The sequence below is a fragment of the Meriones unguiculatus genome, chromosome 4 (genome assembly GCF_030254825.1).
Source record: "Meriones unguiculatus strain TT.TT164.6M chromosome 4, Bangor_MerUng_6.1, whole genome shotgun sequence".
NCBI lineage: Eukaryota > Metazoa > Chordata > Mammalia > Rodentia > Muridae > Meriones > Meriones unguiculatus.
In genome coordinates this window covers 112,188,645-112,205,362 of record NC_083352.1, presented here as the reverse complement: position 1 = coordinate 112,205,362, position 16,718 = coordinate 112,188,645, and the positions used below count along the sequence as shown (strand labels likewise).

General features: G+C 46.4%; 1 protein-coding gene across 4 annotated transcripts in view; it reads right to left on the bottom strand.

The window, feature by feature from the left end:
• Positions 1 to 16,718, bottom strand: part of B4galt5 (beta-1,4-galactosyltransferase 5) — a 50,600-nt gene that overhangs the window by 11,373 nt on the left and 22,509 nt on the right. For 3 of the 4 annotated variants that reach the window (XM_021637757.2, XM_021637765.2, XM_060382801.1), the window contains exon 2: positions 3,595 to 3,729. In XM_021637757.2, coding sequence (XP_021493432.1) covers positions 3,595 to 3,729 — 135 coding nt within the window. Of the gene's footprint in view, positions 1 to 3,594; positions 3,730 to 11,419; positions 11,444 to 16,718 lie in introns of those variants that run through there. The other variant, XM_060382802.1, reaches the window with a different exon arrangement.

Sequence of the window (16,718 nt, the reverse complement as noted above, 5' to 3'; positions counted from 1 at the left end):
TGTAAATGGGAAGATGCCATGAACATTAGTCATAGCTGAGGAGTGTGGAAGGTGATGCTATTGGAGCCATCCTCATCTTCTGCTACCTTGGTTTTACATGGAATTGTTCCTGATTAGCATCGTGCCCTCCCTATGTACTGCCTCCCAGAGAAGGGTGGCCCTCCCCCGCCCCCCAACCTTTCACCAGTGCCTCAGGATAGCCTTTATCCCATATGCAGGACTGAGCCTAATTTTTTTTTCCTTTTACTACTCTTTTTTAAAAATTTATCTATTTTATATTAATTACAGTTTATTCACTTTGTATCCCAACTGTAGTCCCCTCCCTCATCCCCTCCCAATCCCACTTTCCCTCCCTCTTCTCCACACATGCCCCTCCCCGAGTCCACTGATAGGGAGGTCCTCCTCCCCTTCCATCTGATCCTAGTCTATCAGGTCTCATCAGGAATGGCTGCATTGTCTTCCTCTGTGGCCTGGTAAGGCTGCTCCCCACCCCCCTCAGGGGGAGGTAATTAAAGAACAGGACACTGATGAACCTAATTTTTGAAAGTTCTAGTTTCTTCTCACTCACTATGGAGCAGGAACTCCCATAGCCTCCTAAAGGGGAAGGGGGCTGGAGAGATTGCTCAGTGGTTAGAGCACTCTGTTCTTGCAGAGGACTCAAATTCCGTTCCCAACATCCACAGCCCATAATCATCTGTAACTTGGGTCTTGGGGAGCAAAAGTACTCTTCTAGCATCTGTGGATGTTCAGTTTCAAACTCTGGACAAGCACCTAAGGTACCTATTTAGCATATCAAAGCAAACCTGGCCTCCAGGTTCTCCCAGCATCCCTCAGTCCCTACATGTTACAGAATATGGCTGGCAAAACCACCCACTTCACTGAAGTCTCCAGCCAGGGCCTGGGCTGCCCTTCCTCCAGAGGTTCTTCCTAGATAACTCAGACATTTGCTACTCTCCTTTTGTATCTTTGGCCTCCTGGCTGCTTGTACTTGGTTCTCCTCTCCCCTCTCCCCACATGTCTCTGGGTCATGACTACTCTGGCCTCTCCCAGATGTATCTGCCTCTGGCTATGCTCTCCCACATTCCTATAATAAACTTTCTCCTCCATCATACCTAAGAGCAGTAATGTCCTTTCCTTTCCTTTCTATTTCTTTTTTCATCCAGATGAAAAAAGGCACAAACATGGCACACAGACACACATGCAAGCAAAACATTCAAATATACAAAATAAATATTAAAAAAGACAGGTGGAGGAACCTGACAGTGGTGGCACACACCTTTAATTCCAGGACTTTAATTCCAACATGGGAATCTCTGAGTTCAAGGCCAGCCTGGTCTACAGAGTGAGCTCCAGGACAGTGAGGACTACATAGAAAAACCCTTTCTGGAAAAGCCAAAAGGAAGGGGGGCAGGGTAGAAAGTATATGATTTTGAAACCTAGTGTATCTGATGGTATCTGTTCTCTCTCCCTTGGTTCATGGTGGGTGAGCTACAGCACTGTAGGTAACTTCCCATTTACAACTGTCCACTGCCCTCTAGACTGTGGTGCTGAAGGTGGCCTGTGCTGTTCAAACATCTGGTCTCTGCAGGTGGCCAGTAATTACTTTTTGAAAGTAGAAGAGCTTGCCCTGTGTTCAGGAATTGCCAATGGCTTTGCCTTGCTGGGAATCTATTTCTGACCGTGGTGGCCATTCCATGGGCCTTTCAAGGCTGGAAAATCAATGCTCTCTGTTTCTGGCATGTTCAGGGTAAAGTATCACCTGGGTGGCTAGTGTTCCCTTCTCTGTTCCGTGTTTACTTATCTATTCAGTAGTAGGGGTTGCTAAGCATTAGAGTGGGAAGTCAGACAGCTATTAGGGTGTGGACATGAGGTCACATGGGAGGGTGTTCTGGCTAGGTACTGTGGTTCAAAGGCCCACTGTCTTGTTAGTTTCAGGTCTTTCACTGATCTGGTCAGATTCCCCAGAGAAACCTATTCTACCCCTTTGCCGTAACAGCAGTCCTGAATTAAGCACCCTGACACAGAGCACAAAAGGGCACCTACCCCAAAGAAACTGCTTTACAGTGTATGCTTCTCAGGGCTCCAGTTCCTTGTCAGCCTGGGAACAAGGCTCTAGGTATCAGGCTGCTGAGCAAGTTTTGGCTGTCATAGGTCTTGGATGCTCACTTTATTCCTTTCTGATCTTTTGAGAAAGAGTCTCAAGCATACAAGGCTGGTCCTCAATCTTGCTATGAGACCCAGGATGACCTGGAACTCTTGTTCCCCAGCTTGCCTTTATTCTGATTCCCAAGGTTAAGGACACTGGCCATTCCTGAGCTTTGAGGGACTCTGGGGACACTGAGGCTCCCTGCTGTAGCATTACCGATTTTCAGTCCTTTATCGTTGCTTCCCAACCTAGTACCCCCACCCCGTGGTCTTCTTTTACTCAAGGCTTCACACCATCAAACACACCCAGATGCGTGCACACCCTGTTCCCATCACTTGAGTAGGATTTAAGAGTGTGTTACAGAGGCTTCTTTCAAGGGGACTGTTTTCGCCACACAGGAAAAGGCCCTGACATCTTCCTCCCGTAAGGTTCAGCAGCAGCTCCAAGCAGAAGACTCTCTCCAGGAAAGGGCAGGGCCTACAGAGCAGTGGTGGCTGCACAATTATTTTACACCTCACTGTTCTGGACAGTCCCTTTTCCCAACCCTCTAGATTCACACAGGTGTTACAAACACTAAAGCTGGCTCTCACCCATTCTGTGGCTAGAGCTGGGAATTTTTCAACTCAGGCCACTGCTGTTGTTTTTGAGAGGGTTTCCAAGAGCCAAATGGCTAATACTTCCAGGCCTTTTATCCAGGAGCACTGGACCTATCTTGGGAGTGGGGGTAAGAAACAGATGCTTTCCTTTGTTTTGTGATTTTTTTTTTTAATGACAAGATTATACTTTAAAAAAAAATTTTTAAGGGGACTGGAGAGATGGCTCAGCAGTTAAGAGCGTTAGCTGTTCTTCCAAAGGACCTAGGTTCAATTCCAGCACCCACATGGCAGCTTACAACTGTGTGTAATTCCAATTCCAGGGGATCTGACATCCTCACACAGGTGCACATGCAGGCAGACACCAATATACATAAAATAAAAAATTATTTTAAAAACTTTAAAGTTTTAAATTTATTTATCATATATACACGATATATGGGTGCTCTATCTGTAGGTCACCTGCAGGCCAGAAGAAAGCATCAGATCCAGTATAGATGGTTGGGAGCCTCCATGTGGTTGCTGGGAATTGAACTCAGGACCTCTAGAAGAGCAGACAGTGCTCTTAACCACTGAGCCATCTCTGCAGTCCAAAACATTTAAAATTTTGGACTTATTTATCTTATATATATGGATGTTTTGCCAGCATTTGTGTCTGGGTACCACATATGTCCACATGAACTCATGTTCTGCCAGATGCCTGCAGAAGTCAGTAGAGACAGAGAGACAGAGAAACAGAGAGAATTGCCTTCTAGTCACCTTAACACATCCTGAACAGAGGAGCGATGATGACTCCTGGACCAGCCCTGCTTGCCTCTCTTGGGAGTAGCAGTCCTTGCCTCTTCACTAGCTTACCTGAATCATTCAGGCTGCTGTTCCTCTTGGCATAGGCGCTGCGGACCACCTGCTCATACACCTGGGCACCAATGGTCCTCACATTGTCCCGAAGCAGGATCCCCTGAGCCTGCACCATGAAGAGGTAGGTATTCACTGTGGAAAGAGGGTGGAAGAGAGTGGACTAAGAAACATGGGCAAAAGCGTCTACCATACAACTTTTGGGCTTTCCTTCCTTTTTGAACCTTTAAAACCTCTCTCAGCATTGAAAACTTCCACAGTCTCATCCCTATTTTCCACCCTGAATTCAGGAGTCTCACAGTTCCTGGGTGGCCAGTAGGGCTCTGGGGCTGAGAAATGCATAAACTGCAGTTGTGTCCCACCTGGTCTGCAAACATTCACAGTGGCTTCTAGCACGGTGACAATCAGAAAGACCTTTACAGACTAACAAAAACACTTTTTTTTTTAAAGAATCATTTTCTTTTTAAAATTTCTTCATTAATGTATAGGAGTGCTCTATCTGCATGTACACCTGCACACCAGAAGAGGGCACCAGATTGCTGTATAGATGGTCGTGAGTCACCATGTGGTTGCTGGGAATTGAACTCAGGACCTCTGGAAGAACAGTGTTCTTAACCTCTGAGCCATCTCTCCAGACCTGAAAAGACTTTCAAAGGTCTCTGCTCTCAGCACATCCACTATACTTGATCATCACTCAGAATGAAGCTGCAGGCCATTCTGCTCCCCCAGAGATGGAAATGTCTGTATCTGGGCACTTTTGCAGAATGGTGGACTGCGACACCCTGCCCACAGCCAAGGCAGTAAGGCAAGCACAGGCCGTGTGCTCTTCAGGTAACCAGAGGAGACTAACTGCTCATGAGCAAACGAGTAATGAGTGAGCCTGCCACCATCAGCTGGTGCAGCTGCTCCTTCAGGCTTTACAGGAAGCAGTCACACCCCAGGTCACACACTCTTCCCTGGCCAGCCGCTATGCATGACTCAGTCCGTGGCTTATTTACAAGGGTGGCCCATTCCAAGTCATCCCTGTTAGTGTCTGAGGTGGAATCTTTCAACACTTGGCGAGCCTCCAACGTGGCCTCAGGCTGCAGTACAAGCTTACTGTCTTGGTATTCCTCTGTGCTAAGCACACATAGCCTTGAGCTGCCAATTCTGGCTCAACAAGCTCTATCTAGGTGACATGCATTGATATTATCACTGCATCCCATACATAATGTGCACTAAAAGCCGACCTGATAAGGCCAATTCACTCCTTTCAGCCAGAGTCCTATGCTACACTGGCAGTAGGAATGAATGGATGGGACAAAGCAGGACAGCTCAGTGTGGAGACCCCAGGCACTCAGCACAAGACTAGTCCATATTGAGAACCCCTTCAGAGCCACAGTAGCCAATAGAGCTCTGTGCTGGGAGACACACTCACCCGTACCCTCCAAGAACAGAACACACACAGGGCTTACTCTCCTGTGGCTAGAGAACTTCAGAATCTTTTTTTTTTTTAAGATGTAGCTCTGAGAAGCTTGTGTTCAAGACTGATATCTCATTTCTAGTTCCACCTTTCGGTGCAGTGAAGGGTCATGGCAGGAGGGCAGCCCACAGCTCATCCACTAAACGTAAGACTTAAACTTCCTATGGGATCTCTCACTTGCTTCTGTGGCATTGTTCTATGTTCACATAACCTGGTCTTTATTTCCAACAGACTATTAGACCAGCTGTCAGAAATCACCTTAAAAACAAGCTGCTCTTTCAGTGGGTGAGGGTAGATGTTCACGTATGCTCATGTGTGTGAAAGCTAGAGGACCACCTTGGGCGTTATCCTCAAGAATGCCATCCACCACCTCCATTGAAACAGTGCTTCTCTCTGGCCTGAAGCTCAGCAATTAAGCAAGACTGGCTCACCAGGGACTCCCAAGTCTCTACTGCCTGACGCTGGATTATAAACACGAGGCCCCGTGCCTGGCATTCTCACACGGGTGCTATGGATGGAACTCAGGCTCTTTGGAAGCACTTTACCAACTGAGCTATCTCTCTGGCCCCAGACAAAGGTCTACGGAAAGCGCAGAGTTCTTGGATCCTGCAGACAAGCCCCCACCCCCTTGTGTTGCAAAGGCACTGCTAGCAGAGGGGCTCCACCGTCGCAGCCATCTCACTCTTTCTTGCTCAACTCTCTCCCCAAGAGGGTTCAGAAAGCCAGTTTCCTGCAACTGCTTCCAGGCACTTAAACTAGAGCAGTCAGGGTTGGACCTAAAAGTTGTATCAAGCTCACAGGCGACACCAATGCTACTAAACTAAGGGTACACCTGGAGACACACTGCTACAGGGTGCACATTTACTATGCGTTAATGCTGTGTCTCTCTTAACCTCCCGAAGGATTCAAAGAAGTGAGAAATCCATCTGCACTGCAGTGACCTCCGGCTGCCTTCAGCAGACATCTGAGAGGTAGGATAAACCACTGTGCCCTGGTTCTACCACTAAGAGGCTCTGTTTGGTCTGGATTTGATGGGGATAAGAAGTATACCTGTGGAAGCCAGAGATCAGCATCATGTCTTCATCTACCATCTCTCTACCTTACTTTTAAAGATAAGGTCTCTAACTGAACCTGGTGTTCACCAATTGTGTAGGCTGGCCAGTCAGTAAGCTCTGGGAGATCAAGCCCCCTGTCTCTGCTGGCTCAGTGCTGGGATTACAGGTCACACTAGACACAGCTAGCCTTTATGTAGGTGCTGAACTCAGGCGCTCACACTTGCACATAGAGCACTTTACCCAGTGAGCCATCTCCCCAGCCCTGCTTTGGTTCCTTTGAGACAGGTTCCCCCTATAAAACCCAGACTGACCTTAAACTGGCTGTATATTTCAGGTTGGCATTGAACTCACAAGCCTCCAGCCTCAAGTGCTAGGATTACAGGTGTATACTACCCTCTCCAGCTGTAATTGTTTTCTTTTCCTTTTTTGTTTTTATTTATTTTTCTCTTATAACTAACACCCTGCTCTGTTGTGCTCTCACAAAGGAACCATGTGGCTTGAATAAAATGGTTACTAGACAGAGCTAGACTAGACCATCAATGTTCCTGTCTTGAACAAAACTAGATGGATCTTTCTAGACTTAGCCATACACATCTGCTTCACTGGGGCTGCTGTTGACCCACAATGGTCAAGAAACCTTCAAACCTAGGTGAACACAGAGTTCTGGAGGAAGCCAATCCCAGCCTTCCCTTTCTGTCCCAGCTCTGTTTCTGCTGCTATGATAAAAGCAGCCTGGCAAAAAGACAACCTAGGGCAGAAAGGCTTTGCTCTGCTCACAACTACAACTTGTGGTCCATCACTTCGAGGAGGTCAAGGTGTGAAGCAGCCACAATAGAGAAGTGAATGTTTGCATGTTTTTTGTTTCTTAGTGCCCAGCTTGATCTGGACTCTTACAGTTCAGGGTCCACTTTTAGGCCTGGCTTTGGGGTCAAGATGACTCATGGGACAAAGGTTCTTTCGGTTAATCTTAACCATCTGAATTCGATGCTTGGGATTCAGGTTGTAGGAGAGACCTGACTCTTGAAAACTGCCTTACCCTCATAAGTAAAGAAATTTAATTAAATTTTAAATTGAGCAGGGCATGGTGGCACACGCCTTTAGCAGCACTTGGGAGGCAGAGGCAGGTAGATCTCTGTGAGTTCAAGGCCAGCCTGGACTACAAAGAGAGTTCCAGACAGCTGATACACATAGAAACCCTGTCTTTGAGAGAGAGAGAGAGAGAGAGAGAGAGAGAAGCTGGGTGGTGGTGGCGAATACCTTTAATCCCAGCACTCCAGAGGCAGAGGCAGGCAAATCTCTGTGAGTTCAAAGCCAGCCTGGTCTAAAGGGCGAGTTTCAGGACAGTCATGGCTACACAGAGAAATCTTTTCTTGAAAAACGAAACAAAAAAAAAAATTAAATTGGTTTGTAATCTGTTTTATTAATAGAATGTGAATACAGTCCCCTGAATGAGTCTTGTCATTTGACTAAGAAATTCTCACATACACATGCTCACTAAAGCCTTTCTGTTTAACCACAGGAACATGCTCAACCCTGAAAAATAAAAGAACAAGAAGGCAAATATTGCCAAACAAAAGAAATAGTCACAGATTCAGACCCAGCCAGCCTGGGAGCAGAACCACCTAACAAACACTGTCCAGAAAGAACGATTTCCAAGAACACAAGCAATCTGTAAGACACTGCCACCTGCAAACAAAATTCAACTTTGGGCTGGGTCCAAAATGTTCCTCAGTGATGATCAACACTATTTCCTACTCAACTTTTCCCCACTTGCATGTACGTTCCTTCTACAGTGTCTCAGCCTCCACCCCAGTGTAATAAGGACAGACCCAGCTGTCCACGCTGACAGAGAGGTGCAGGTGTGGGCAGCAAGCTGCTCATCTGCTAAAAACTGCCAACTGGAGCCCCCTTCAGACGGCTTCACAACAGAGAGCCGAAGGTCCCTTCTAGTCCCCAAACTAGCACCTGGCCCTGACATGTCATCAGCAACATCAACAGTTTGTTTGTGGTATGTCTAATAATAAGCCTACTATCCCTTGGCTAGAGTCACTAGATATCTGCTGTATTGGTAAATAGCAGGCACAGTGTGTTATTAATTCTTACTAAGCTTGCTGGAGGCAAAATCCACTTAATCTTATTAGAGAAGCTGCTAAGCGCCCTTCTGTTACATACACAAGTAGCCAGCAGCAACAGACTGTATAGGACCTCACAAATGTCCCAGCCTTCTGTTACAGGCACAAGTGACCAATAGTCACAGAGATAAACTATATACAGGAATTTAGGAGCATTCCTAGAAAGTCATTACTAAACTTAGCCACATGAGCTAGTATCCAAGCAGACACACAACCTCCGGTCTAAACAAACACTCACTCAGAATTTCACCTTTATGAGGTAGATGCCATCTTGACCATTTTCCCATATGAGTAAATACTTTTTGTTTCAAATTACCTCTAGAGTATTGGTCATGAGGTTAGTGAAGTCAAAAATCTTGAAAGTACAAAACCCACGTGTAAATGAGCTTTACTTTGACGCAGACAGTACTTTCCAGAACCACGGTCCTGATCAACACTGGCTGAACTGCAGTTAAGAGCCAATTTTAGCTCGACATCCAGCTGCAAAGTGCTCAGTGGCGTCAGCAAGTGCCTCCGCATAGACTTTAGACTTCTCTTGTGGAAGCAGGAGGCCCCTGCGCAGGAATGGGGGTGGGGATGGTTGAGACAGCACAGAGCAGGCACCAGTTCAGAAATGCTGCCGCAGTATGCAGGCTGCTAAATCGACACTTAGCACAAATCAGCCTTGCTGATGAAACTGTAATTATGACCCAGCCCCATGTCTAGATTGAGGAATCTCTTATAACCATGACACAGATTAAGAAAAGTAAGTTTTTCCATGCAGCCATGGCTTACCCGGAGTGCTTCTAGGCACAGAGATGGCATCTCCTCTCTCCTCCTGGGTTAATCAACCTACAGTTTTCTCTTGAACACACACTAGTAAGACAATGATTCAGAAAACTCTCTCACAAAACAACTAGATTGGAAGTAAAATAATGGGACGTACCGAACCCAAGACAAAAAGAGAGATAGAGAGCAAATATGCTTAGGAGTGTTTGTTCTAAACCTTTGTTTGTGTGCCAACCAGTCAGTCAGTGTGCCTAGAGAGCTAAAGCCCTGAGGTAGCAAAGCCCAGTATAGTCAGGAGCTGTCTGTGCTCTTCTCAGGGAATGAACACCGCTCTGAAAACCATGACACTGAAAAAAGGGTCCAGGACTAGATTTCAAGTCAGCCAAGCAATAGGAAACACTCAAAACAAGTAAATCCCCCTACCCAAACACCAAGGTTCCATGCAAAGCCAAGCTGGGGACTTGTTCCCGTAAAGCTGCACTTGGAAGGCTGAGGCAGGAAGAGGCCAGCCTGGTTTACACAGTAGTTTCTATCCAACCTTGACAAAAAAGTGAGAGTCTGCCTGTAAATAAATAAACTGCAGTAGCACAGGCCTGTAATGCCTGCATGTGGGAGGCAGAATCAGGAAGGTGGTCCCCAGTTTGAGACTAGCCTCGTCTGCACAGCAAGAAGGCTCAGTCTTGGTCTGTGTGGTGGGTAAATGGTAAATGCCAAATCTGACAATCTGTTCTTGATCTTCAAGACCTACGCTGTGAAAAGTTCCAGGGTGGTGTTTCTGCCACACAGGAAAACACAGAGGACCAAAGTACACTTGTCAAGACAGTGGTATGACTCCAGTGGGCTGGAGTACCTGCAAAGCACTGACTTTTACGACTGACATCTGCTAAGTTTCTGAATAGCTGAATCCCACCCTAACCACCAGAAATCAGCTCTCACTCGCGATCTCTGAGGGAAGAATGAACTGACTGAGTCTGCTTCTACAGGGCTTCCTGGGGAGTCAAGATACAACAGTCCTGCATCTTGTTGCATTAGTGCGTTTCCTAATGCGTGTGCATGCGTGCATGCGTGCATGCATGCGTGCGTGCGTGCGTGCTTGTGTGTATGTGTGTGTGACTCCCCTGCCCTACTCAGATCACTGATATGCAGGCTGTTGCCTTTGAGTCACAGAAGGAGGAACAGAGGTCTGCCTAAGTCATCTGACCCTATGAAGCCAGATTTCACAACAGGGCTTCGTCTCTGGAGTCCAGGTCTCAATAGTGCCCATTTCATTCTCTGATGTAATCTTTTTACTGTCAGGGTCACGTGTAGAACGGATTCCCAGTATTCTTCAGTGTGAGGCATCAATACAATGTGCCAGGAGGCATTCTGAGCACCTTTAGAGATTTATAAGTTTTAAAAATGTGGTACTTGAATGACAGTCACTGACTTACACATTTCAAATCTACTCACCGCACATGCTAGGGGACAGTAAAGGCAGAGGTTATGACCCTATCATAAGAATAAGGAATAAGACTTGTAGCCAGGCTTGGTGACGTATGCCTATAATTCCAGCACTCTGGGAGGCAGAGGCAAGCAGATCTCTGTGAGTTCAAGGCCAGCCTGGTCTACAAAGTGACTCTAGGACATCCAAGGCTAACAGAGAAACCCTATCTCGAAAAAACAAAAGGAATAAGGCTCTGTCTCAGAGGAAAGAGGGGAAAAATCTCATACACACATAGGTATTTGCATACAATTTTTTTTAAAAGATACAAAAAGTAAGTGTGGTGGCTCATGCTTTTAAGCTTACCAGAGACCTGGGTCAAGAAGACTGGGAATTCAAGGTCTGCGGTTAGCCTGGGCTGCACAGGAACCTGGTTTGGTTTTTGTTTCTTTGTCTTTTTGTTTTTTAAAAGCCAGTCCTGATGGTGCACACCTTTAATCCTGGCCCCCAGAAGGCAGAGGAAGGCTAGCCAAGGCTACACAGTGACACCCCCTTATCAAAGACAGGTAAACAAATCAAGAAAGAGAGTGGTTTTTAAAAAGGAAAAGTAAAAAGCTACATTTCTTTTATTTAAAATGCAAGGAGAATTTCTGGCTGCAGAACCTGCACGCACGCATCATCACATCCTTTAAATGCTTTGCAGCAACAGAAAGTGTTTAAGGAAACTGGGGATGGAATCACACAAAGGGCAAAGGCTTTTACTTCAGGCTGACTCTTGGGAGAAACTGCCTTGCTCTACAAAACCTTCCAATCCTAGAGACAAAAGCTACTCAGTCCATCATAGGTTGTTTCCAGTCAGTGTCTTTCCAAGCATTTTTTAAAAAGTGGCGAAATCGATGGCCGTTCAGTGTCTTGCAAGCAATCCTAGAGACCTGCAGTCTTTGTAAAGCCTGGCTTACGAAACGGCACTGATTAGAGGTGAACGTACCTAAACACAGCTCACTGGGCAGCTCGGCTGTCAGGTAAGTCAGCTCCCACTCTCACCGTCGTCGTTTGTGAGAACACAAGTTCTCTGCATATAGGTAGGAACATAAATTCTAATTACAACCAAGAAATTTTAACTCTGAAAAGCATGATACTGATCAACCCTCACAAATCCCTAAACCGGGCACATGCCCCACAGAGAGTTCAGCGAAGATGCTCAAATCACATGCCCAAAGGGAACCCTGGGCCAAAAGAAACTGCATACAAGCCTTCAAACACTGTTAGCACCGCACACATGCTGGCCAGCACCCACTGTGGCCTGGACTGACTGGTGCATCAGAAAAGTTACTGTGGTCAGCAAAGCCACCTGCAAGGCTCTGTGTGCCTGGTCCCTCATCCCCAGCCTCCCTCTCTCCAACTGAAGCCTTGGTGTATCCCGGGTTGCTGCTGCTGCCTCTCATGAGTTCTTACCTTTCCTAATGCCCCTCCATCCCACGACTAGAACTGCCCACTCCTACCTTCGATCTTTCCAGCTGACATGCCTACCATGACCCTGCCTGCTTCATGAAGAGGCATCTTGCCCTGAGTGAGCTGTAGACTGCCATACAGCACACTGTTACGGCCACTTGCTGCTGCCATACTTGAACGACCTCAGCTTTACAAAGACCAACAAGGGATACACTCTCAAGTCTTCCTTGTCTTGAAGCCTAGAAGAGCTTCCCACAACCAAAACTATCTATAGAACTTGGTACTGACAAGAGGTGCCAGCATCTCTCTTCTGAGAGCTGCATTTACATGACACAAATGGCAGACAGGGCAGGAGCAAGAATCTTCCTTCTGGCTTTGTGTGCTGCATAAACTCGTCTACAACCTTGGCACTTGGGATGTACAGGTGGGAGGACCAGAAAGTCAAAGCTACATGCCAAGTTGGAGGCTAGCCTGGACAAAATGAAACCCTGTCTCAAAAGAAAAGCAAAACACCCTTTAAAATTTTGTTTATTTATTAATTTACTTATTTGCTTGCTTGCTTATGTATGTATGTATGTATGTATGTATGTATGTATACAGCACTCTGCCTGCATGTATGCATACATACCAGAAGAGGGCACCAGATCTCAGTACAGTCATGAGCCACCACTTGGTTGCTGGGAATTGAATTCAGGAGCTTTGGAAGAACAGATAGCATTCTTAACTGCTGAGCCATCTCTCCAGCCCCAAAACTTCTCCCTAAAGGGACAGAAAGATCTGGGCTGAGGAGGTGACACAGTAGCCCAGTAGATTCACCCTGAACAAACAGCTGCACAGGGCTGGTGGGATGGCTCAGTGAGTAGGGCTGCTGTCAAGCCTGTCACCTACATGGCCCCCATCCATGTACCATGGTATTCACACATCCACACATTTGCATGGACATACAAACAAAATAACATATTAATTTAAAAATTAAAAAGCAACTGCTACACAAATGAGAAGAGTAGAAGGAAGTTCATGGTTAAAGATAGGCTCTGTGCCATGCTGTTTTCTGTTACACCGGCGTACTTGGAAAGCAAAGGAAAGATAAGGAAATCAATCAATCAATCAATCAATCAATCAATCAATCAGTGTGTGTGTGTGTGTGTATGTGTGTATGTGTCTATCTGTCTGTGTCTAGATTGCCTGGAACTCTCTATTTAGACCAGGCTGGCCTCAAACTCACAGAGCTCTGCCTGGCTTTGTCTCGAGCGTAGGGATTCAAGGCATGCACCACCACTATTGGCTATTAAGAGTTGTTTCTTGTTTTTTAATTATCTATTTTCTTTTTTTGCTGCAATAAAACATTTCCCCAACCCTATGGGAAAGCTGCTGTACGACAAAGGGGTGCTCTATCAAACATTTTCTGCTCTCTGGCATACAGCCCAGATTAAATGTATTATTTTTCTCAGGCAATACATCTGTTACCCAGGCTGGCCATAAACTTGCAGCTTCTTGCCTCAGCCTCCCAGGAAGGTTCCTCTTTGATGTAGCTTCTGCGCTGACCCTCTTTCAGAAGGCCATCTCTCCTTGCATCTATAATCGTATTACTGTTAGCCTGGAAGATCCTAACAGATTAATGGGGTTATCCATTCTTTGAGAATTCCAGTTTCTAAGAGGGTATCATCCCACTTTATATTAACGTCCAACCTGCCAAATCAGACTAGACAAAGATGCAGAGAAAGTACTAGAAACTGCCCAGCCTGAGGCATACCCAGAAGGCTTTCCAGAGCAGCTTGAGACTGGAGGCTTCCGTCCAGTCCAGAGACCAGGCTGCAGCAAGCAGGCACCTGCACCCCCAGACAGCAGTGCAGAGCATGCAGAAGACAGAGGCCACACAAGATGGAGGCTGCACTCCTCTACTCTGCTGTGTTGTTCTTTTCCTTGACCCAGAAATGTTCAGCCATTAACTTTCCCCTTTGGCCTTGTGATGTATATGCACAGTAAGCCAGTTCTGATGAACCAAATCCACACAAGCAGAGGAGCCACTAGGACAGAAGAACGAATGACAAAACTGAGAGTAGCTGAATGTAATATTGCTCACTTTTAATCCCAGTACTCGGGAGGCAGATCTCTGTGAGTTCCAGGCCAGCCAGGGCTGCACAGTGAGATCCTGTCTCAAAACAAAGTTGTAGGAGAAGTTCAACTTTGGATGTATCTAAATTGCCAACTATACCTAAGTTAAAATACATTAAAACTAAGAATCCTTTTCTCTTTTTTTTCTCTGAGACAGAGTTTCTCAGTGTAGCCCTAGCTGTCCTGGAGCTCACTCTGTAGACCAGGCTGGCTTTGAATTCACAGAGATCCGCCTGCCTCTGCCTCCCCAGTGCTAGTGCTGGGATTAAAGGCATGTACCACCACGTCTAGGGAAACTAAGAATCCTATAAATGAATCAAGGGCCATGATTCAGGGATATAAACCTGAGTTGGCTATGTATGAAGTTAGAGCATTCAGTGACTATCTCATGTCCCCCAAGCCATTATTTGGGTTACATGATCAAAAATACCATTTATTGGGCTGGAAAGATGACTCAAGGGTTCAGAGCATGTATTACTCTTCCAGAAGGACCCAAGCTCAAACTGCAGCAATCATTTCAGGTGGCTCTCAAATATCTGAACTCTAGCTCCGGAGAACCCAACACCCCTGACCTCCAGGGGTACCTACACACATGTGGCGTACACACACATATACGCAAATCTTAGGTCCAAACTCCTCATGTTTGGCATGATGTAAAAGAGAGCCCATGAAGCCAGTAGGCACTGTGTGCAAGACCATCCCTGGCTTTGTACCAAGACTTTTAAGGCCAGCCCCGGAAACCTTTGCCGATGGGCAGTGGTGGTACATGCCTTTAATCCCGGCACTCAGGAGGCAGAGGCAGGTAGGTGGATCTCGATGAGGTCCAGGCAAGCCTGGTCTACAGAGCTAAGGATAACCAAGACTACACAGAGAAACCCTGTCTTGAAAAACAAACAAAAAGAAGAAGAAAACCCACAGGTACTACCATACACACACCTGAGAAGGGAGGAGAGCCTTGATCAATCTGTTCTTGCCACCCCAACAACTGTCACAACAGTCTGCCGAGCAGCTCTGTGGGGCCTGCCATGATTTAAGACAATGCCCCTGCTACATCCTGGACTGAACAACCCAAACCAAGTTTTCAGAAAGCAACATTTCACCACAGCAAGGTATTCGCTCTGGAAGCAAGGAGAGGGACAGGAAGGACAGACAACCAAAGTCCTACTTGTATACCTAAACACAAGTTACTCATTCTCAAGTTAGTTCTACTGTTAGTATTACAGTTACTCTTATCCAAGGAATCACATTCAACAAGAATGAATGAATGAATGAATGAATGAATGAATGATCAAGTTAGCAGTTGAAACCCAGCCCACACTGACACCCTGCTGGCAACCATATAGCTCTGAAATGCAGCAAAAATTAAATTACAGTGGCTGTAATAGATTTGGCACTTTACTCTTAAATATTAACAAGCCTGCCAGGGGGAGTATGTTTATCAAGGGATGGAGCTCAGCAGCAGCCCTGCTCACCCGGAGGCCAATTAGCGTTTCCCATCTTGCCTGACAACAGCCTCTCCGGGTGCTCAAAGCCTCTTGGGATTCTGGATTTGCAGCTCAGGCCTGTGCCAGGAGCCTCTGTGGCTCAGCAGATCAGAGCACCATGGGCAGGGCATGCAGGGCTAGCCCAGCAAACCTACCTTGCTTGGTTTCTTTTGCTGTCTGAAGAGTAAACTGTGACATGGTAAAGTGAGTATGGTGGTCACACTGCTAATCCCATCCGGAGGCAGGAAGATTAGGAGCTCCAGGTCAGTCTCGAGGCCAGTCTAGGCTACAGGAAACTGTACCAAATCACTAAAGAGGCTGGGAAGATGGCTCAGCAGGTAAAGGAACTTCACCAAGCCTAATAATTTGAGTTAGATCCCCAGAACCCACACAGTAGGAGATAATCAACTTCCTACGAGATGTCCTCTGGCCTCCACAAGCACATCACGGCATACATGTGCACGTATAAATGTGTAAAAAAAAAAAAAAAAAAAACTCCCCCAAAACTAAAATAATAGAGACAAGGGGCTAGGGAAGCATGAGAACCTTAACCTCTGTGCCTAGAGCACCCGTAACCTAGAGCTGGGAGGCAAAACAGCAGATCCCCAGAGTTTAACAGACAGCCAACTTAGCCTACTTGGGAAACTCCTGGCCAGTTAGAGACCCTGTCTCAAAAAAATAAAACAAGGTGGATGGCAACTGAGGAACCTGACACTGACCTCTGACCTTAACACATACATGCACACACACATACACAACACACGGTTACTTGATGTTTAGTTTCTCTTCTTGCCTTGCCTTTCCCTCCTGACTCATCTTTAAGGTCAAACAAAAGTCAGATCTGGAGAGCTGGCTCAGCAGTTAAGAGCACTTACTACTCTTCCAGAGGTCTGGGGCTTGGTTACCAGCACCCACAAGGTGGCTTACAACCATCTGTAACTCTACTTCCAGAGGATCTAACATCCTCTTCTAGTTTTGGGGTACTAGATCCCCACACAATACACAGACATACATGCACGCAAAATACCCATACAGAAGAAAGGAAGGAGGCAAGCCAGCTAACCCAACATTCAGAATCAGCAGGCCCGCATGGACGTCTTAGTCAGTTCACTGTCCAGAGTTTGCAGCTGCGGGCGTCAGTCTACCATCTGGAAGATCACTGAAGGTTGGGTAGAGTAGGAGCTGTGTCATCCTGAGGCTATCCGAGTCAATCCTGAATCAAACACCTACAGGCCC